Source organism: Neovison vison, chromosome 8 (assembly GCF_020171115.1).
Source record: "Neovison vison isolate M4711 chromosome 8, ASM_NN_V1, whole genome shotgun sequence".
Lineage (NCBI taxonomy): Eukaryota > Metazoa > Chordata > Mammalia > Carnivora > Mustelidae > Neogale > Neogale vison.
The window spans coordinates 30,285,982-30,308,555 of NC_058098.1; the positions used below are offsets into that span (position 1 = coordinate 30,285,982).

At 46.2% G+C, this 22,574-nt stretch overlaps 1 protein-coding gene across 1 annotated transcript in view; it reads left to right on the plus strand.

Annotated features, from left to right (window-relative positions):
* The first annotated feature begins 390 nt into the window (after positions 1 to 390).
* Positions 391 to 22,574, plus strand: part of LOC122915392 (translation initiation factor IF-2-like) — a 50,297-nt gene continuing 28,113 nt past the window's right edge. Inside the window, exon 1 of the mRNA XM_044262207.1 lies at positions 391 to 424. Coding sequence (XP_044118142.1) covers positions 391 to 424 — 34 coding nt within the window. The remainder of the gene's footprint in view (positions 425 to 22,574) is intronic.

Sequence of the window (22,574 nt, forward strand, 5' to 3'; positions counted from 1 at the left end):
TGTGATGGCTCCTTTTCTCCAACATCCACTATATCACCCAGGCAAATTGATTTCGCCTCTAAAGCTCCGTTCAACTTCTCCCACCGTCATCACCCCAGCCCGAGGAGCCCTAACTGTCGGTCTAACTGGTTTACTCACATTTTGTCCTCACTGTGGTTGGATTTCTTTAAAGTGCAAGTCAGATCCAATCAAGATCCTATCAACTCTCCTTGCCCCAACCTTCCAAAGACCCTGCATTCATCGGGTCCGAGTGGCAAGCAGCAGATACAGCCTGTGACTAGAGCAGAAAAGAAACCTCATCAAAGGGTATTGATGAGCTCACAGGACCACTGGACAACTAGACCCAGAGATCACACAGGCACAAAGGGTGGGGGTTGGGTAGTCAGCACCATGGTCAAAACCACACTGCTGGAGCATGGGCAGGGTGAGGGGGCACTCCACAGCCACCACCACTACCAGGAGGAATCCTCTATAGTTCCCCCTTCCTTGCATCATTTGCTGCAGAACTCAAAGACCTGAGTGGAAACACCTTATTGGCTAACGCCCCCAGTTTTGGAAATGAAAGTGAAAAACATCTCATGTAATTTCTGTGCGGACCAGTCAGTAGGGATATCCTCAGTCACAGGAAGGAGATTCAGATGCTGGACTTTCCTTTTCTCCAACTTTATGGTGCTTAGTGGACTCCAGAAGGCAACAGAGGCTAGGTGGGTGAGTATCTTAGCTGGTATGGGGTATTCCTGCTGCAATAAGCTTTTTTTTTTTTTTTTTTTGGTTCAGAGTCACAAACCCCCTTTGGTTTAAGTGATAGAGTGCTGAGAATGGGGATCCCCCCCACCGCCCCCTCCTCCCAGGCATAAAGTGGAAAAAGTTAGCCTAGTCCTCTGGAGAAAAAGAAATAGGTCAAACGCTAAAAGTATGACCTAATCCTTCTTAAGTCAGGCAGGAAATAGGAGACAGGCAAATGTTGTGCAAGAGAGATTCCCCTGGGCTTGGCAAGAGGATCCAGGGCGGGAGGCCGGGCCTCAGGACCCATTAGACTCACAGACTTTGTCCAGATGCTCTGAAAACTCTCTCCGAGTGTCGGGGTCCGGGGTCCGTCTTAGGATAGGCTCCCCTGTTCCCACCCTGGAAAGAGCGAGAGAGACTGGAAGGGGGCAGGAATAAACAGGAGAGGAGACTTAAATGGCTGCTTGTTGGTAACTCTCCCGGATCCCTTTACAGGCTGGGGCACCACCCCGCAGCTGGGGTGCTTAGTGCCTGCGGCTGGGTCACCTATATAGGCTTTTTTCCCCTGAGAATGATCTCAAACTGTACTCGGAGCTTGGTTAGGCTAGGTGTCCCCACCCCCAGCAGCCCGCAGCCAATGGCTGACTGAGATGTAAAAGCCCCGCCCCCTCCCCCGGTGAGTCTCAGGTCAAACCGCGCTGTGCCTAACACCTTGGTTATGATGGCAAAGGGAGCAGTTGAAGTGCTCCTGAGGTTTCCCTTTCCCTCGGCCCCTGCTTCCCCATCCCAGCCCAAAGCTGGGCCTCCTCTTCTCTCTCAATTCCACTTCCTCCCCGGGTTGGGAGCCAGAGAAAGGATGGCAGCCGGTCCGTTGGCTCTCTTTTGCCCCCTCGTGGATCTGGTGAGAACTATGGTGACTCCCAGATCGTTTGCCGCCACCAAACCCCACCCCGCCCCCAGCCCCAGCCCCAGCCTACTTGTTTTTCCAGAAGTGGAACGCTGGGACTGAGGAGAGCTGGGATTGGGGTCAGGTAAACACTTGTAGCTGGCAAAGTTGAGGGTAGTTTTCCCAGCAAAGGCCATGGTGGGTTTATTGTGGGGAAACGCATGGTAATTTGGCTCAGAAAGCCTTGAGGTTCGTGAGGACCGGGCACGGAAGGTAGGGTAAGGAGCTGGTTGATTCCTTGAGTGATTTTTGTGGCCTTGAGCCAAATATCCCCTCTTTGGATCACAAATTCATCTTATGACAAGTGGAAAGAATCAGACCAAATCCTGTAATCTGAGGTCGTTGGTGGATTTGGTGTACTTGCAGATTAAATAAAAAAAAAAAAAAAGATTTATTTTAGAGAGAAAGAAAGAATATAAATGAGTGGGGGGGAGGGGCAGGAGATAATCCTCAGGCAGACACCCCCCCCATCTCCCCGCCCCCCCGCCCCCCGAGTGCGGAGCTCCTGGAGCTGGATCTCACCACCCTGAGATCATGACCTGAGCCAAAACCAAGAGTCTGAACTTTACAGACTGAGCCACGCAGGCGTCCCAATGTAATTACAGATTTGAGAGCTTTGGTGTCTCAAGATCTACCGATCTTGTTGCTGTGAATTTCCATCATATGTTCCATCTTAGCTATGCAACTTTATGTGTGATTATCTATTTTATTTCTACCGCATAATGCAACCTCTTCCTGCTGGTCTTCCAGTGTCCACATTGCACACGGCAACTAGAATTCTCTTACTTGACACCATGTGGGTATGACACAAAACCCTTCAAGACTTCCCTGTTGCACCTAAACACCCAGTTACATCCTGTGGCCCCCTCAAACCCTTCATGATCTGGAGCTTGCCTCTTTCCCCAGCCTCACCCTTACACACTCTTCATTGCTTCCTCTGGTCCCACGCCTTCCTTCAGTCCTGTCACCAGCTCTTTTCCATCCCAGAATGCTTTCACTTGCTGTTCCCTCTGCCTGGAAAATCCTTTTCTCGTGTGTGTGTGTGTGTGTGTGTGTGTCCAGCTTCTTATCAATTCTTTACAGCTTAGTTTAACGATCATATCACAAAGCAGCTGTACCCAGTTCCCTCTATTTATTTTCCTTCATAGTAATTACCACAGTCTTACATTATCTTGTTTACATGTTATACCACCACCCCCCCACCCCCTTAAAATGAGTCTTCCCGGGCTGCCCCGGTGGCTCAGTTGGTTAAGTGTCTGCCTTTGGCTCGGGTCATGATCTTAGGGTCTGGGATCAGCAGGGAGTCTGCTTTTCCCTTTGCCCCTCTCCCTGCTCACACTCTCCTCTAGCTCTCTCTCTCTCTGTGTCAAAGAAACAAAATCTTTAAAAATAAACAAATAAAATGAGTCTTCCCATCCCAAGGTCATTGTAATCCCTAATGCCTCAAATAGTGCCCCCTTTTCTTCTAATATCAGTTAGGAATATGTTTGGCTGCAAGTAACAACAACAACATGTGACAGTGAACTTAATAAGGGTTTATTTTAACCACCTAGGAAGAAATCCAAAGGCAAGCCGATTGCTGTTTTTGTTTTAGTGACCCAAAATACCACTGGGCCCCCAGGCTCTTTCCATATTTCTCCTTCATTATCTTTAGCATGTTGATGTTTCTTCCCTCATTTGTTATAAGATATAGTTACTCCAGATATAGGTGTCACATCCACATGTAAGCTGGGGAGACACGAAGAAGGTGCTAATCATGTCTCCTTCTATGGGGGCGAAAGTTTTCCTAGGACTCCCTGAGCAGATTTCCCTTCACATCTCATTACCCATAAATGGGTCGTTGGTTCTGGCTTTGAGGGAGGCTGGAAAATGGATCATATGATGCTTAATTTTATGTGTCAACTTGACTGGGCCACAGGGTGCCCAGATATTTTGGTCAAGTATTATTCTAGGTGCTTCTGTGAGGGTATTTTTGGATGAGATTGACATTAAATTGGTTGACCCAGTGGAGCACATTGCCCTCCCTAATGTAGGTTTCACTCTGTTGCAGATATGAATAGAATAGAAAGGCTGACTCTCTCCCAAGTAAGACAGCATTCTTCCTAGCTGACTTCTTTCAAACTGGGACATTGACTTTTTCCCTGCTTTGAGGTTTGAACCAGGACATCAGGTCTTCTTGGGTCTGGAGCCTGCCAGCCTTTGGATGGGAATCACACCAACACAATCCTGGTTATCAGGCCTTTGGACTTAGACTGGAACGAAACTGCCAGCTCTTTTGGGTCTCCACCTTGCTGACTCACCCTGTAGCAGTTGCAACTTGCCTTCTTCCATAATCACATAAGCCAATTCCTTAAAATCAATCAATCGATCAATCAATCAATTCTATTGATTTATTTCCATGGAGAACCCTAATACAGAATATTGTTATGATTGGTTCAAAGTGCTGTACAACAGAAATATAATGTGAGTCATTTGTGTAATTCCAATTCTTCTAGTAGCCACGTTAAAAACAAAGATGAAATCACTTGTGGTTATATATTTTATTTAACCCAAGCTGTTCAAACCTTTTACTGTGACCTAAGATCAATGTACAAATTAATAAGGAGATACTTTATAAATTGGAGAATTTTATAATTCAAAATCTGCTGTGCATTTTATACTTATAACAAATCTCAATTCAGACCAGCCACATTTCAAGTGTCCAATAGCTGCCTATGGCTAAGGTCTACCATATTGGCTAATGTAGGTGTAGACCATCAAGATATATTATTTGTATTCAGAATATATAGAGAACTCTTAAAACTCAACAGTAAGAAAACCAACAACAAAATATGGGGAAAGATTTGAACTGATACTTCACCAAAGAAGAGATACAGATAGCAAATAAATGCACAAAAAGATGTTCAGCATTCAGCCTAGCTAGTCATTAGGGAGATGTAAATTAAACCACAATAAAAATCTTACTACACACCTACAAGAATAACTGAAATAAAGAGAAAGACCACAACAAGTGTCATTGAGGGTGAAGGTCAACTGGAACTCTCACTCAGGGCTGTTGGGAATGAAAGTGGTACAACCACTTTGAAAAAGAGCTTGGTATTCCTTAAAAAGTTAGACATACACCTATGATACGACCAAGCCATTTCCTTCCTGTGTATTTACCCAAGAGAAAGAAAATGTTCATACAAAGACCTGTATGTGAATGTTCATAGCAACTTTGTTTGTTTGTGAACAACCCAAATGTTCATCAACAGATGATTGGGTAAACAAATCATGGCATATAAGGAAACACTGCCCAGGAATAAAAGTAAACTATTGATACCTGCAACAACATAGATGAAACTCAAAATAATTATGAAAGAAGTCATATTAAGAAGGTCATGGTAACTGGGTTCCAAGGTGGCAGGGCTACATTAGGTGAAGAAGGAGGTGAAGCATGTGTTTTGAAGGAATAGCCTTGGGTCTGTGCCATTTTGGGACCATGGCGTCTTTTTCTTTTAAGGCTCATAGGCTTCAGTGGAGCCATCTGCTTCTTAGAAATGTGAACCTCAGCAGGCCACAGGATGACTGCTCTCTGCCATATGAGGGCATCAGTCACATACCCAATGGTCACAGTAAGGGTCATTCCTCTGAGCCTGGCATCGGTCATGGCTTATGCTGAAATTGACATACAGTGCAATGAGACATACAGGTAGGTCCAGGCCAAGGTACATGACCCAAGGCCACATTAAGGAGGGCCTTAATCCCATACTCCTGTTCCTAAATGCCAACTATGGAAAATTCCAGTGTTGGCTGGAAAAATCTATTATTGATGATCTATTACTGATGCTTCAGTAGGACTCAGCATAGGCAGCACAAACCAGCACAGCTCATAACACAAGCACGAGCAGAACCAGTTAATAAGCCAAAGCAAGAGAAGAGAGACCTCCAGTGGTTGTGGTCATCACCTAAATACCCACTTGGCATGCCCGTTGTTGGGGTCCATCCTGCCTCTCTGGAGAGACAACATGTGTCGAACTGTTGCGGGGTGGTGTGTCACGATGGCCACAACTGGCTTTGAAAAGCTGCATCCTTTTCAGTGGGGAGCCATTGAGGGCTTTAGACAGAATAGGGACAACATTGATTTGGGTCAGAGAAAAATCCCTGGGGTGAAGAGGGATGGTATGCTGCAGTGGGGAAGAAGGGTTGGAAGTGGGAGGAGCGTGGCAAGATGTGTTTTAGATGACCGTATTAGCAGTCCAATGAGAGTTGCAAAAATGTTCACTCTGTAGTTGGGGGAGGGCATGAGGGCAGGTAAGCAGAGTGCCTAGTGGCTTGGAAAGAAAAGGACATGGCTGGGAGGGCTCAGGTAGCTGTTGGCACATTCATTAACCTTGGCGTGCCTCAGTTTCTCTATCTGTACAATGAAAATGCATTAGTCTGCAAGGACCGCCATAACTCACTATCACAAGCTGGTTGGCTTGGACAACAGAAATTTGTTTTCTCACAGTTCTGGGTCCAAGATCAAGGTTTTGGCAGGTCTGATTTCTTCCCAGGCCTCTGCTGCTAGATGGTCCTCCCTCTACCTGCGACTCTTCTAATTTCCTCCTCTTATAAAGACAGTGGTTATATTGGCTTCAGGCCCACCCAAATGACCTCGTTTGAACTTAGTTACGTCTTTAAAGACATATTTCCAAATGCAGCCACACTCTGAGGTTTTGGCAGTTAGGACACCAAATATCAATTCTGGAGGGGAGGTAGGCTGCAACTCTGCTCATACAGGAGGCTAAGGAGAGAATTTACTTCACAGATTTGTGAGGATTAATTGAATTAGGATGTGTAAAATGCTTAGAACAGCGATAAAAAATATTTTTCTGTCATTAAAGAGGATATAGGAAAACGAGGCAGCCATTTCACAGTCTCCAAACTCCTGCCTCCTCCAGGAGTGGGATCTTTTGAATCCTAGCTGTTCTCTGAGCCCAGTACTCTCAGAAGCCCTCTTCACCTGCTTCCGGTGTCTCCCATCTGAGACATCTGAGGTCACAGTTTTTCTTTCTTCTTTTTAAAAATTTTATTTATTTATTACACACACACACACACACACACCCCACAAGCATGGAGGAGGGTCAGAGGGAAAGGAAGAAGCAAACTCCCCACTGAGCAGGGAGCCCTAGGCAGGGCTCTATCCCAGGACCCTGAGATCATGACCTGAGCCAAAGGCAAACGCTCAACCAATTGAGCCACCCAGGCGCCCCCAAGGTCAACAGTTCTTTTTTTTTTTTTTTAAGATTTTATTTCTCCATTGACAGAGAAAGAAGGCATAAGCAGGGGGAGTGTCAGGCAGAGGGAGAAGCAGGCTCCCCGCTGAGCAGGGAGCCCTATGCGGGACTTGATCCTAGGGCCCGAGGATCATGACCTGAGCCGAAGGCAGACACTTAACTACTGAGCCACCCAGGCGTTCCAAGGTCACGGTTCTTAAAGGTCAGGATCTCTTTAATCCCCTTCTCCTCACAGGACAGCTTGACCAGAGGGTGCCTTGAAAATAGCGAAGCCTGTGGTTCTCAAAGTGTGGTCTCTAGACCATGAGCATCACCGGGGAACTTGCTAGAAGGCAAAGGAAGCAATTCTGTGGGACTACCGCCTGGGGGCAGCACAGGACCACTGGTAAGCATGGGCTAGGCCAAGTGCCCACAAATGCAAAAAACTTTCATGGCCTTTTCTGCCTCCAGTCTGGCCCCAAATCCCTCTGCTCTTCCCACAGCCCTGGAGGAACCTCTTGAGAGCCCCTAACCCGACTGTGTTACTGGTTCAGAAATCTTCAGCGGCTCCCTAGGGCAAGAAAGTCTGTCTCCTCCCTCCTGCATCTTCCATGTTGCCCTGTGCTCTTTGTACGTTCCCTGGACTCAAACTGACCTGGGTTTGAATTTCAGCTCTGCCATTTTGGGTGTGATCTGGGCAGCACAACATCATTCTGAGCTTTGGTTTCCTTGTCCCTGAAGTGGAGGCAATTAGTAAGAGCTTTTCTCATGGGTTATTAGAAGAGAGAGCTGGTTGATAAAGGGCTTTTAGCCCAGGGTCTCGCAGACCGTGTACTCTGTGCCCAGCAACCCCGCTTCCCTTTCTGCACTGCAGTCAGGGTGCCGAGGCCCACACCCTTGCCAGGAAAGAGGGTGCTGTTGAGCTCCACCCATTCCCCAAGGTCATGACTTCCAGCAGTCGGCTCCTCCCTCTCTTTGCCAGGGGCTTCCTCTGACTGCTGCTACCCTGTGTGCGTCAAACTCTGTGCGATGAGGATAATACTTGTGTCTATCTTATGGCACTTCTGGAAGGGCCTGGTTATTGCCCTATGGAGAGGGGGGTCCTCAGATTTCTGCCGTCAGGGTGTAGACCTAGCACTCGCCCTTCTCTAGCCCATCTCTGTGACTCCCCGTACCCACAGGAATGGCCTTGTCAGAATATCCGAGGATGAGGGATAGAGGAGACCCAAAGGGGCTTGGAGCTCTGGTGGCTTCCTGCCCCACCACTCCTGACCTCCTTCCCTTGGGCCACACGGGCTGGTTCAGGCTCCTCCTCCCATCCCACCCCCCCACCCCGCCCCAGACATCTAAGATGCCCCTGTTGATGTCATAGGGTGTAAGAGGACACCAGGCACCATGGACTGCCAGATGACCCTGGCACCTTGGCCAGGGCAGCTGATGCTCTCAGAACCTGGACTGTCTTGGGCTGGGGACCTGGAAGTGATGTGGCCCTTCCGCCTGCAGCCTGCCAGGGCTGGGGGCACAGGCCTTGTCTGATAGTCAGTGTCACCAGAACTCCACAGTCCTCTATGGCTGTCTCCTGGGGATGGTTTGCCCTTGATCTCCCCGTTCTGTGGGGGGCTGCTCCTGTCCCCGGAAGCAGTAGACTTTCCTCTGTGTGGCTGGATGTAAGGGACTCCAAAGTCACGCTCCTCACCCCACAGCTGAACTCTCTCCCCCACCCTGGCAATCGTGCTGTCTCTGCAGGAGGTCTGGGGCGGGGCTCATCGCCCTCTTCCAGGTAGGCTTTGCAAAAGTTAGCAAACTGTAGCTAGGACCAGCTACGCAATCTGGGGCACTCTGTGCAACACGAAAATGCAGGTTATAAGGGTTAGGAAATGCAGGTTATGAAATTATACAGACTTGCCAGACAATGACAAGGGAGAAGTAAGTCACGTGTAGGGCCCTGCGTGGATGCCCCGGTGGCACTTGCCTACAACCCGGCTCTGACTGTGATCCTTCTGTCAGCACGCTCAAGTTGGTCAGAACTTCCCTTGCACTAAGGTGTGGCCCTGGAGCTGCTCAGAGAGGATACAAGAACATGGAGTCAAAATGTACCCCTTCCCCAGCTCAGAACATCTGTTGTCCCGATATCCAAGTAGCCAAGAGATACTTGGAGCCAGTGTTCTCTGCGCAGGTGGCTTTTCTCACTGGTGCCCTGCCCCTGCTTCAGAGTCCTGGAGTTCTGACAGCCTGAGGGACAGTTTCTGCCTCCCACCCAGTGGGTCCCAGCCCTGCCTACAGGGGCTGCTATGTAGGTTGTGTCTGCTCTGGGGTATGGGGAGGATCCGTTGAGGCTCCTTTCCTTTTCCGTGGGCAATCATCAGACCCTTGGGTTTAGGTTTCAGCAGCCCCTGGAGAGCCTCCAGACGTATTCCTTGCACTCAGGGGTGCTCCCAGCTCTCTCTGGGCCCACCCTCCCAGCTTCTCCTCCTAGCTCTGTGCCCCAGGACCCTGGGCTGCGTGATTGCCCCAGTGGGCTGCAGGCATTCTGGCTTCCCCTTGGAGTGGAACCAATGGGAGCAGTAGCAGGAGATTGAAGGGAAGGGGTAATGAGAGGGGTGGGGCACTTATTCCACCAGCTCCCTTCCAGAACCTCCTATCCTGGCTAGGTCCCTGTCCCAGGTCCCAGCTTCTAGTGAGACAGCTTCCTCCACAGAGCCATCCCTGCCTTTAGGGTCTGACTCTCCTAGCTGATAGCCCTCTGCTCTTGGCGGGCCAGCCCCTAGGCTCATCATAGAGTCCAGTTGTCACTACTGTTACCTCCCACATTCTGCCTCCCCCACCCCCAGATGTCCTGATACCCCGCCCAAGGCTCTCTGTAAATACTCCCTTTATCAAACTCTCCCAGGATTTTCCTGAATTGAATTTGCATCTATTTCCTTTTGGGATCCTGACTGGTATAAGAATCTTTGTTCTCTGTTGTACTCCCAAATCTGACTTTGTAGCTCTCAGTCCCTTGGGACAACTAGGTCAGGAGGTAAGTATCCAGGAACTCCAGTCAGGGTCCACTCTCTGGCTTCTTGCAGAAGTCGGACCCTCCCTCATGTTTTCCCAAAGATGTCCACTGGAGCCTCCGTTTACAGCTAACTGGGAAACAGGGACCTAGATGTTGTGTCTTTTCCTTTCAGCTTCAGAGCCTGATGGAGGCAAGCTGGTTTCCTCAGTCAGCACCTCAGCCCCAGAGAGATCACCTTTGATCAGGTGACTAGGTAATCAGATAAGCAGAGAATCAGATAACTAGGCAACCAGGTGAGCAGACAGCAAGGCAGATAGACCTGTGAACAGCACTTGCTGAAGAGCTCTTCCTTTTCTAGTATTCTCGTCCCATCTGCTCCTCTTCCTGTTAGTCCCCTAGCTTACCATTGACCTAAACCAATCAGCCAATCAGCCTTAATCAAAGCTGATCCCAGGACCTTTCTTACCAAGAAGAGGTTCTTTCTTGCTGGACCTGCTGAGGGCTAATGAGGTCTGGACCTCCTGACCTTAAATCCAGGACAGAGGCCAACCAGGAAGACAACAGGGCTGAAAAGCAGATATTGAGCCCCATTCCTGAAGCTGGTTACCCTAGAAACTTTCAATTATATGAACAAAGAGGATTCCCTTTTTGCTTAAAGTCAGTTTATGTGGAGTGTAATAAGAAATACATGTATTTCGTGTTTGTCTCCATTCTTGGCACAGAGTATCTCGAAACCCTTCGAATTTCTTAGGTGATAGGAGGGTCTTTTGTTATTTGTAATGAGTCCTACTGATCATACTTGTGTGTATGCTAATGAGGTGATTTGGGGGGCTGGTCCCTATATAGCCTCTGGATGGGCTTCCCAAACTCCTAGGAGTTTCTTCATCTGGTTGCTAATCTGTATTTCTTCTATTAACCTGGTAATGAAAGTATAAATAAATATTTCCCTGAATCTGTGAGGCACCCTAGCAAATTACTGGAGCTGAGGAGGGGGTGTGGGGATCCCTGATTTACAGCTGGTCAGTCTGAAGTAGGGGTGGCCTGGACTTGTGATTGGCCCTTGAGGTGAGGAGCAGTCTATTTGCCCCTAGCTTTATTGGGATGTAATTGACATATAACATTGTTTAAGTGGTATACATTGTGTTCATTTGATACACTTATATACAGCAAAATGATTATCACCCTAGTTGGTTTCCACTGCCATCTTGCTACAGAATTACCTTTTTTGTGTGTGTGTGTGTGATCAGGACTTTTAAGGTTTACTTTCTTAGCTCCATAAGTGAGATCATACAGTATTTGCTTTTGTAGGGCTTATTTCACTTAGCATGATGTCCTCAAGTTTCATCCAAATTGTTGCAAATGGCAGCATTTCCTTCTTTCTCATGAGCTGAGCAGTATTCCATTTTACACACACACACACACACACACACACACTCACTCACACATCCCACATCTTCCTTATCCATTCACCTGTTAACAGACACTCCTGTTGTTTCCATATCTTGGCTATTGTGAATCATAGTGAAGTCAGGGTGCAGATAATCTCTTGGAGATCCTATTTGCTTTTTGTTTGGATACTTCACCAGAAGTGGCCTTGCTGGATCAGGTGATAGTTCCCTTTTAATATTTTTATTAATTAAATATGTTTTATTAATTTAATTTATATATCAAAATTATTTATAAATAATTAAATATAATTATTATGAATATTTATATATATCATGTATAAATATATTTAGAAATAAAAGTTATTTATAAATAATTAAGTAGAATTATTTATAATTAAATATAAATAAAATACGATTTAATTTATAAATTAAAATTATAAATATAAAATGATAAAATAATAAATTAATAAATTATTAATTTTGTATTGATAAAAATGAAATTTTAATAATTAACATTGTGAATTGGGTGCTAGTTTTTACCTGTGGGGTCTGAGGCTACCCCCAGGTAGATAGGATCAGAATGGAGTTAAATTTTAGGACAACCCAGTTGGAGGCCACTGGAGAAATTAATTGCATTGCCATGGGGGCAACCCCATGCATCTAGTTTGTGAAGTGTTTTGTGTGAGAATGTCCAGAGGGCTTCCCAGACCCTGCAAAGGCTAAGAGCACTGGCTGGGGTCGGGGAGCCACAGATGCTTTGCTCCACTGGTCTGCCATTGAGTGTGAGAGGGATCTGGAGAGAACCGCCCACACAACAGGCCTCTCTTTGCTTGTGAGAGTCACTCGGGAGGCCTGGGATCAAACCTGAGTTTCCTTCTTGCGAGCTGGGTCCATGGACATGTCCCTTCTGCTCTCAGGTCCTGGCTTCTCATGGGTAGCTGTGGGAAGAACTTCTTGGCCGGCTTTGCCGCTGAAGGAGAGCACCATTCCCTGGGGGTCATTGGTGGGATGTGAAGGCCTGGAAGTGGCTCTCAGAGCCCGAGTCCTTGTGGCCTCCAGGAGAGAAGCCAGGGCTCCCTGTCCCTATTCTTCATTCAGAAAGCTCAGGCTCCCAGCCAGGGTAAGAGCCTCCTGCCGTGGCAGCTAAGCCTTCTCCACTGCGGACCTCTCCCGCCTTCTCTTTGTGCTTCCCTCAAACCCTGCCCCGAACTGGTGTAGCACAGGGAGCTGAGCACATGTTAATGCCATTTTATCAGGAAAGCCCATCTGTTCTCACAACTCAGCCTTTAAGCGCTTAGGATTGCTTGTCCCGAATGCTTAGAGCTGTGCTTCTCAAAGAATGGACTTCAGACTGGAAGGGAACTTGTTAAAATGCACATTCTCAGGCCCCACACCAGACCTGGGTGGGAGGCAGCAATGTGTGTTTGCGGGAGACCCCCCTGCCCCCCCCTCGCCCCGGGAATGCTTGCTCAAGTGTGAGAAGCTCTTGGAGCTGCAGTAAAAACAGCATGCAGCCATTGCTGGTCCCCAAGGGGTAGGAGGGGAGGATCTGGTACCTGCTTAGATCTCTGGGATGTGCAGATAACCCATCACCCCCCCCCCCACTCCTGGAAGTGAGTGCTGGCTGCTAACAGCTTCCAGCTGAACCTTCGCTTGAGCGCTGCCTGGTGCTGAATTTCTATGTCCAGAAAGGCCTGTGAGATTCTGTACACATTTGCCTCCCCTGCCCCCCACCAGTGGGCCGCAGCCAAGGACTGATGGTTGAGATGTCACAGCCTGACCCTTTATCTCAAGGTGGGACATACCGGTGGGAATTACTCTCCACATCCCCTCTGTGAATTGGGTCAAGGCTTTAATGGTTAGACTTTAATCGCACCAAGTTGCTACTTATCCCAAATGCCTAGAGCTGTCATTGGTGCAACAGGTATGAGTGACCCCGTGACACTCTGATGTAGAAAGAAAATGTCTGTTGACTTGCTTTGGAAAAATAAAAATAAACTTGGCTCCAAGCCCTTGCCTACCAAGATGACTATGCTGGGTTCCTGTCCCCTGCAAGCTGGTTCCAAGTCAGTCAGGAGGGCCTTCTGCAGTCCTAGGAGCTGCCCTCCCCCACCCCCCTACCCACATCTCAAGTGCTGCTGATCACCACTGCGGGGAGGGGGCCATTTTCCTCCTGGTCTCAAAGACAGCTTGATCGCAAAGAATCTGTCCTTGGTCAAGACATCACAGGGACATATTTCCCAGGGAAATTAAAAACCACCACCACCACCACCACAACAACAACAAAAATGGCGATTATTCTCTTCCCCAACTGCCCTTCCTGAGAGGAGAGAGAAGAAAATGTTTACTTGCTGTCTTCAATGAGGGAAAACTAAACCAAACCAAACCAAACCAAACCAAAGGCAGGGCATGAATTAGCTTCCCCAGTGGGTATCAGAGCAGAAGGCGTGCGTGCATGTGTGCGAGTGTGCATGCAGAGGTGTGTGTGTATGTGTGTGTGTGCAGGGATGTGTTTGCAGGTGTGTACTTAGAGGTGCATTTACATGCTTGAGCCTGGGGCTCGGGTTCTATTACAGATCGATAGTACAGAAGTCCCATCACGGCCCATCACCCACTCTACTAAACCCCCAGAGGTGTCAGTCATGCCCTCCGTGTCGTGTTGTTTCTGCCCAGGGCCTCCCGACTGCTGCCTGCTTCTGCTCTCACCTGCTACCCTGTAGGAGCCCCCTGGGAGCATGGCAGCTGTTGCTGGACAGGACAGTGCGGGGACCTGTCTGGGCTCCAGCACCTCTCTGCTTTGGGACAGCAGGGGTCTAACATCCTGAGTTGGGAGTAAAACCAGCAAAACCTGGGTCATTTTCACCCTAAACATATCCAGAGGCCTGGGGGTGACAGAGAAAAGGAATTTAGTTGAACAAAAATAAAAAAGACCAGACAGAAATATAGGAAAACATTTAGAGTCTCTTTTTCCCTGGGATCGGGGCTTCTGGGTGCTGTCTAGTCATGGCTTTGCTTTTATTTGCATTTAGACTTTCTAAAACCAGGATGAATTATGTGTACAATTAAAAATGAAACCACAAAGTAATGACAAACACCCCCACCTCCCTTCCTTGAGTGCCAGCTTCCTTTCCTACCCCCCCATTATCAGAGGAAAGCTTTTACTTCCTCAACTTGGTCTTACGCAAACCTCTCCACACACACAAAGAAATGGGAAGATTAGTATAGCAAACACCCATCCAGTGTGCAATATACCCCTCCACCTAAGTTCAAAAGTGCTAATTTTTAAAATCTTTGCTTTATTTGTACGTAGATACGTTTTTCTGAAACATTTGTAAGTAAATTGTGATGTCCTTCAACTCTGAACACATCTGAATACATCATCTACATTTCAAGATTCCAAAGACTCTAGGCGCCAGTTTCATGTGGAATGTCCCACAATCTGGTTCAGCGACCGTCACCCTCCCTCCTCAGCCCATTTGGCTCCACAGGATGTTTCTCTGGACTGCTTCCCCTGTCCAGATCGGCTGCAGATTCAGGGTCTATTGGAAGCCCCACCTCCTCCACAAAGCCTTCCCTGGTGTTACCAAATAGACCCTGTTTGGTTATTGAGCTCTTCGTCCAACATTTCACGAGTAGAACAGTTCAGCCCGAGATCCAGTCCTGTTCTCTGGGAGCCTGCGGTCCCAAGCGAAGGGCAGGTAACAGGCAATTAGGCAGTGGGTGCTGTGGGACGCTCTAGGACTTGGTGCTGGGGGAGGAGTCCAGGGAGGGGAGCCTCCCAGAGGCTGGGAGTGGTCAGAGAGGGTATTTCAGAGAGATGGAGGGCATCCAAGCTGAGCTCTGAAAGATCCATGGGGAGGATGGGGAGCCAGGGACAGGTCAGGATGGGCAGAAGTCGTCTTGGTTAGATGCTCACATTAGAAAAATTTCTCTGCCCACCTAGTCAAAAATACTGTTTGAATACATGAGCCACAGAAGACAGAATGGGTTGGAGGAGGACAGAACCGGAAGTATTACAGTCATCCAGGGGTTTGTAGAAGAGTGGACCTGAGTAGATGGATATGAGGGTGTTGGAGAGGTCCACGCAGCAAGGGCTGGGTTTGAGCAGATGTGGGAGGGTGAGCAGGGAGAGAAGTCAAACTGGATAAAGCATCCACACTTCTGGCTTGAGCAGCTGCACCGATATTATGCCTTTGATGAGTCAGGTAATTTAAAAAAAGAAATAGGATTTTATGGCTGGGTGGGTGGGGAAATGAGCTTCCTTTCGCGTGTGTTTTGTTTGAAGTTCCTGAGGCTCATCCAAGCGGAGACATCTGATAGTCGGGAGTTTATATGAAAGGTCAGGGGACTCATCTAGACGGCGGGTACAGATTTGTGGGGCTCCAGCAAATGCATGGCTAGTGAAGCATGCCTAGGAAGAAAGGGCGTCTGCAGAGAAGTGGGCTGAGCCCTGCACTCAGAGGAACTGCCACATTTAAGAGTTAGAAGAAAGGGACTGAAAAGGAGTGGCCAGAAAGGTAAAGAGGAAAGCCAGACCCTGCTGCCAAGGAACCCAAGAGGGCTGCCAAGGAAGGAGGAAGTGGCTAGTGGGTCGGATGATCCTGAAAGGGTAAGTCAGACGAGGATGTGCGAAGGTCCTCTGAGGATGTTATCAATGAAGAATAGTTTCCACCAAGCAATAGGGGCAGAAGTAAGAGCTCTAGGGGCTGGAGGGCTAAGGACAATTAAGGCAGGGAGATGCCTTAATTAAGGCAGGGAAATGTCGGGTTTGCTCCTTGAGTGATAGGGAGGAGTTGAGAGTGGGGCTGGATGCATAGAGAGGAAGGGCTAGAGATTCCTTGAAAGGGGTCTTCTGTTCTCCACTGTCCCTTAGTAAGTGGCTGGGGAGGAGGGAAGCTCTGATGGGACATGGAGGGGGGAGGATGTGGCAATTGCCAAATAAACACACCATCCAGGGAAGCCAGCCAAGGCTGGGCCCAGAATATCTGGAACGGAACCCATCTTCCTCCTGAAGCAGGAAGTGGTGCTGGGAGCCGAGTTGACCGTGGAATTTCCGAGCTGTGAGGATATTCCCGGTGAATGCTTTTTATTTATTTATTTTTTCATTCATGAAAAAGAGTTGGAATTAAGTGACACCCCCCACCCCCAAACATTCCCTCCCACAGAGGAAGCGCTTAATTTAGCTTCATGTTCCCAGTTGAAAAATATCCTTGAGGTCTGGAGACGTCTGCTGGCTTGTTTGTCACCCTGAATATGGCAGGATGTTAATGCCTATGGCAGGATCGGTCTCTTTGTGTCTCGATTTCAGCGGAGAGAATAGGTGGCACCATCCCAACGTCAGTGCCAAGGGGAAGTCCTGTGAGACCACCCACACAGGATGTGGGGAGAGGTGTCAAACACCAGCTTTGGGAACCTTAGATGACCCTCCCCATGCTGGCCCATCGAAAAGGGTTGGTGAGGCAGAGAGAGAGAGAGGGTAGAAGATTAGAATTTCTTTGCAGGCGCTCATGCTAGGGGTTCTATCTCCCTTGGGATGAGGGAGAGTGGTGTTTCCCTTTATCTAGGGTCAAATGACAGGGGCCTGAATGATACTACTCAGAGAGCTTAATATATGCTCTTGGAACTTGGAGGACACGGTAGACTGGCCTTCGCACCACCCAAGAGATTTGATTGGTAAAAGGACTGTGCCTAGAACTGATTATCTGTGATCTAAATGGGAATGTGCTTGTATGGGGAGTAGCTGTAGCCCCAGGGGTGGTGGGTTAAAGGAGTTAGGTGGGTTAAAGGAAGCAAAGAGGATTGTTTGGATCCCTCCCCAAGGGGTCACCTGGCATGAGGGGTGACACCAGCATGAGGACCCTGGAGGTGGGCCATCCCGGACACCTATTAAAAGGGTTTATAAGATGGGGGTGCCTGGGTGGCTCAGTGGGTTAAAGCCTCTGCCTTCGGCTCAGGTCATGATCCCAGGGTCCTGGGATCGAGCCCCAAATCAGGCTCTCTGCTCAGTGGGGAGCCTGCTTCCTCCTCTCTCTCTCTGCCTGCCTCTCTGCCTACTTGTGATCTCTGTCTGTCAAATAAATAAATAAAATCTTTTAAAAAAAAAAAGGGTTTATAAGAGATGTATCCTTGAGAGGTGGTTTTTAAAAGGCATCCTAAGGAAGAGATAGGCCAGGATCCAAGGCTTTCTCAAGCATATATGGGAAGGGTGTTGGCTGTCCAATGGGCATCTGTCCAACAGTGAAGATCAGAATACAGCTGTTGCTTTCCTATCTGTGATATTGTAATTTATCTTAGGAAATATATATTTAGTCTTTGTTCCTGGTTTCTGGCACAAAGCTCCTGAAATCCTTGGGATTTCTTAAGTGATAAGAGTAATACAGGCATCTTGATATTCTTAATAAAGCTCTTTCAATCTCACCTGGGTTTATGTTAATTAAATGAGGTTTGGAAAGGCCCAAGGGTGGGAGCTGGTTGCCAGGGAACCTACCATGAGATTAGAGGACAGGAACTTTCAGTTCCTGCTCCCCACCACACCCCACCCACCAAGTATTTCCAGGGAGGGGAGAGGGACTGCAGATGGAGTTCAATCACCAATGGCCAATGATTTATTCAATCAGGTCTATGTAACAAAGCCTCCATAAAACTCCAAAAGGACAGGGGTGGGAGGATTTCTGGGTTGATGAACACACGGAGGGGCTGGGAGAATTCGTGCTTGAAGAGGGCTTGGAAGCTTCACACTTTCCTCCATACCTTATCCTATGCATGCCTCTCTTCCATCTGATTGTTCCTGAGTATATCCTTTTCTAATAAGCTGGTAATATAGTGAGTAAAATGTTTCTCTGAGTTCTGTGAGTTGTCCTAGCAGACTAATCACACCCAAGGAGGGGGCCATAGAACCCCAATCTATAGCTGTGGTTAGAAGCACAGAAGGGGCACTTGGGTGACTCAGTCAGTTAAGTGCCCCAACTCTTGATTTTTGGCTCAGGTCATGATCTCAGGGCGCTGGACTCCATGCTAAGTGTAGAGCCTGCTTAGGATTCTTTCTCTCCCTCCTCTCGGCCCCTCTCCCAAGACATTCTCTTTCTCTTCCAAAAAAAAAATAAAAATAAAATAAAAAAGGCACACAGAGGACAGCCTGGAAGAGAGAGCAAGAGAGCACAAGCAGGGGGAGCAGTAGAGGGAGAGGGAGAAGCAGGCTCTTTGCTGAACAGGGAGCCCAACATGGGGCTCCATCCCAGGACACTGGGATTATGACCTGAGCTGAAGGCAGACACTTACCGGACTGAGCCACCAGGTGCCCCATAGAGAGGACAACCTGGACTCTTAGTTGGCATTGGTATCTGAAGTGGCCAGTGGGATGGGGTAGGAAGGTCAGTCTTGTGGGAGTTGAGCCCTTAACATGTGGGATCTGATGCTATTTCCAGGTAGATAGTGTCAGAATCGAGTTGAATTGTGGGACACCTGGTCAGCGTCCTCTAAGAATTGGAGAATTCATTGGTAGTGTTGGGAAAAACACACACATTGGAACATCTAAGTCTATTATTTCATTTGCCCTTAAGGTAGTTACCATCAAGTTGAATAAAAAGTTACGAGTTTTCAAATGTAAAAACAAAACAAGAACAAAAACAAAAACAAAACATAACAAAAAAAGATGGGGGCACCTGGGTGGCTCAGTTGATTAAGCATCTGCCTTTGGCTCAGGTCATGATCTCAGGGTCCTGGGATGGAGCCTCATGTTGGGCTCCTGGCTCACTGGGAAGCCTAGTTCTCCCTTTCCCTCTGCTGCTCCCCCTGTTTGTGCTCTCTCTCAAATAAATAAAATCTTTAAAAAATATATGTTCTTTAGGTAAGGTTACTTGAGCATCAAAATGACTGTGGGTAAATACAGCTGAAGCCTTCTCGGGGTTTGAAAAGTCTTAAAATCCTTAAATCAACCTGAACTAGGTTTGTGAAAAAAAAAAAACAAAAAAAACCAAAAAAACCAAAAAACCTGAAGCCAGCTTTGAAAGCTGTGTAGAGCCCTGGTTTTCGTGCAAATGCTTGAAAGTCCACTTTTTAACTGAAAAGAACTTATCTCCAAGTGGGCAATGTCAGGACCAAGGAGGAAATAGACCAGAACCAAATAGGCCAACCAAGGATCTCACGTCATTGTCAGGGCAGTGAGTCTCATGACTCTTCCCCTTCAGCTCCCCACTCTGTGAGGCTTGATCATAGCTTGAATCATTGACTACTGGGCAGGTTCCCCACTCTCCCATTTTTCAAAGAAGAGCTTTTGTCATCATTACCCTGTTTCCACTCCAGTATTGTCTATAGCCCCATGTGTGTTGGGGGAACAGATAACATTTTGTTTTATCAGCCACTGAACACAGAGAAGTGTATCAAGGCCTGATGGAAAGAGCAGGACATCTTGTAGGGTTCCTGACTTTTGAGCTGGAGTCATTCATTGGATAGGGTTTGGGGGTCACCTCCCTTGGGGTAGGGCAAGAGATTTTCTATGTGTGGGTACAAGGGTTTGCATGGCAAAAGTGGTGGACTGTTAAAAAGATTACTAGATATATCCCATCTTCTCTATTTTCCTTTTATTTTATGGCAGTGGAAGGTTTTGCTAGGTACTTGGTTACTGGCCAGGACCCCATTTCCCAGATTCCTCTGTAGCTGGATGTAGCTATGTAGCCAAGCCTATGAAATACAAATGGAAGTGATATATACAATTCCCTGGTCGTACTCTTAAAAGGACATTTGCTTAGTCTTCATTTCTGAAATGACTTTTTATTTTTACTCAAAATTCTCTAAGTGCTGCACCTTATTTCTAATTTTTTCTATTCTGATTTATGTAGCTATTTCATATCTTATAAAATTTCATTATCTTTTAGCTCATTTTGGTGTAGAAGATTACATTTTATTTTATTTTATTTTTAAATTTATTTATTTGACAGGCAGAGATCACAGAGAAGCAGGCAGAGAGAGAGGAGGAAGCAGGCTCCCTGCTGAGCAGAGAGCTCTATGCGGGGCTTGATCCCAGGACTCTGGGATCATGACCTGAGCCGAAGGCAGAGGCTTTAGCCCACTGAGCCACCCAGGCGCCCCTAGAAGATTACATTTTAAAATTTGTTTTGTGGGCACAGCTTTCTGGCCCATGTTCATTGTCTATGAAGACGTTAATTTTGCTCCTTATCTCCTTCTGTCTTATAATAACATCATATGGGATTTGGCCTTGATATTTTTCTATTGGTTATTTCTATGTCAAGTTAGTTTTCCTGAACTTTTAGAAGAAGGTTAGCCAGGACTTCCAGTACAAATAAGAGCAAATGACAGTGGGTTTCCTTGTCTTATTATAGAATTTTTAGAGTAAAAATGTAACACTTCTCTCTTTAGTATTTTTTCTTTTTTCAAATTTAAATTCAATTAGCCAACATATAGTACATCATTAGTTTTTGATGCAGTGTTCAATGATTCATGAGTTGTGTATAAGTATGTTCTTTATTCTATTTTTTAAATTTAATTTAATTTTTTAAAAATATTTAATTTATTTGTGAGAGAGAGAGAGAGAGAGAATGCATGAGCATGAGCAGAGGGAGGGGCAGAGGGAGAGGCAGGCTCTCGCTGAGCAAGGAGCCCAATGCAGGACTCGATCCCAGGACCCTGGGATCATGATCTGAGCGGAAGGCAGGCACTTAACTGACTGAGCCACCCAGGTGTCCCTAAGTATGTTTTTTAAAAAGGATGTTGGTGGACATAATTTATCAGGTTTAGGAAGTTCCATTCTGTTTCTAGACATTTAAGAATTTTAATTTTTAATGGACATGATTTAAAAAATTACTTTTCCATTTGAGATCATCTTGTGTATTTTTGAAATTTAATATTGAGGTGAACAATATATATTAATGTTGAACTGTTTCTGAATTCTGGAGGTAAATCTAATGAGGGTATAATGTGTTGTTGTCTTAAATACATTCTTATACATAGTTTGTAGAATTTTGTTTTGAACTCTTATATATCTATGCTTATAAGTGATACTGGTCTGTGATATTTCTTTCTCATTTTGTTCTTGTTTGGTTTGGGTATCAAACCCAAAAAGGTTTTTCTGACTTCATAAAACGATTTGGGACTTGTTCTTTTTTCTTTTCTGGAAGAGTTTGCATGTGATTGGAATGATCTATTCCTTGAATGCTTTGAAGAAACTGCCTATAAAACCATCAGAGCCCCTTTTTAAGGGGATAGGTTTTCAAACATTTGATTAAATTTTTCAAGTGTTTATGGAATTATTTATCTTTTCTATTTCTCCTTGAGTCAGTTTTGGACACATGTATTTTCTAGGGAGTTATGCATTTCATCTAAACTTTTAAGTTTAGTAGCAAAAAACTTCACAGTTTATAGCTATTTACAGTTTAAATATTTATATTTTCTATTATTATGCGTCTTTTTAAATTTTTAATATTTTTAGGTTGTACCTTCTTATATGTTAAAAATATTCTTGTGATATATAATATATTCTTATAATATAGTTGATATATATCATAAGAAGACTATCATATATATATTTTATACATATAAATATATTTTATTTACGTATCTCATATATATGTGTACTTAATTCCCAAATTTTATTATTTCGTTCCTTCTGTTTTTCCAGATTTATTCTATTATTTTTCCCCTCATGTTTACTGTTGACTGATAAGCTCAATAATTTTCAGCCTTTCTTCTTTTCTAATATTATCCTTTATTGTTATATGCCAATCACATGTCATGTTTCCTAGAAGTAGAGCCTGAGAAGGGGATTCTTGCATGTATGATTTATTGAGAGGGGAGAGGGCTTTCAGAATAAGGGAGCTGAGGGAAGCTGGCTATGGTAGAGGGAGGAGCTAAGCAAGAATATGATCTCAGCTGGAACCCATCCAGGCCTGATCCATGGGGAGCTCTGTTGCATGAATGGATACAGAATTGGTCCCACTTTGAGGCAAGTGGGCTGAACTTTTATACTCTTACCCAACCAATAATTGACTAAGACTGCTGTTAGGAGTGGGAGGGAGGGCAAATCTTCCACGTGAGATGACTCCCATCAACTGAGGGCAATTCTCTGTAGAAGGGGCAGCCATAAGCTGCTGACAGGCACATTTACCATTAAGTGTGAAAAAGCATTATGTCTAAAAAACATACATACCTTAATTAAAAAACAGTTTATTGCTAAAGATGCTAACCATCATCTGAGCTTTCAGTGAGTCATAATCTTTGCTGGTAGAGGGTCTTGCCTCAGTAAATGGCTACTGACTGATGAGGAT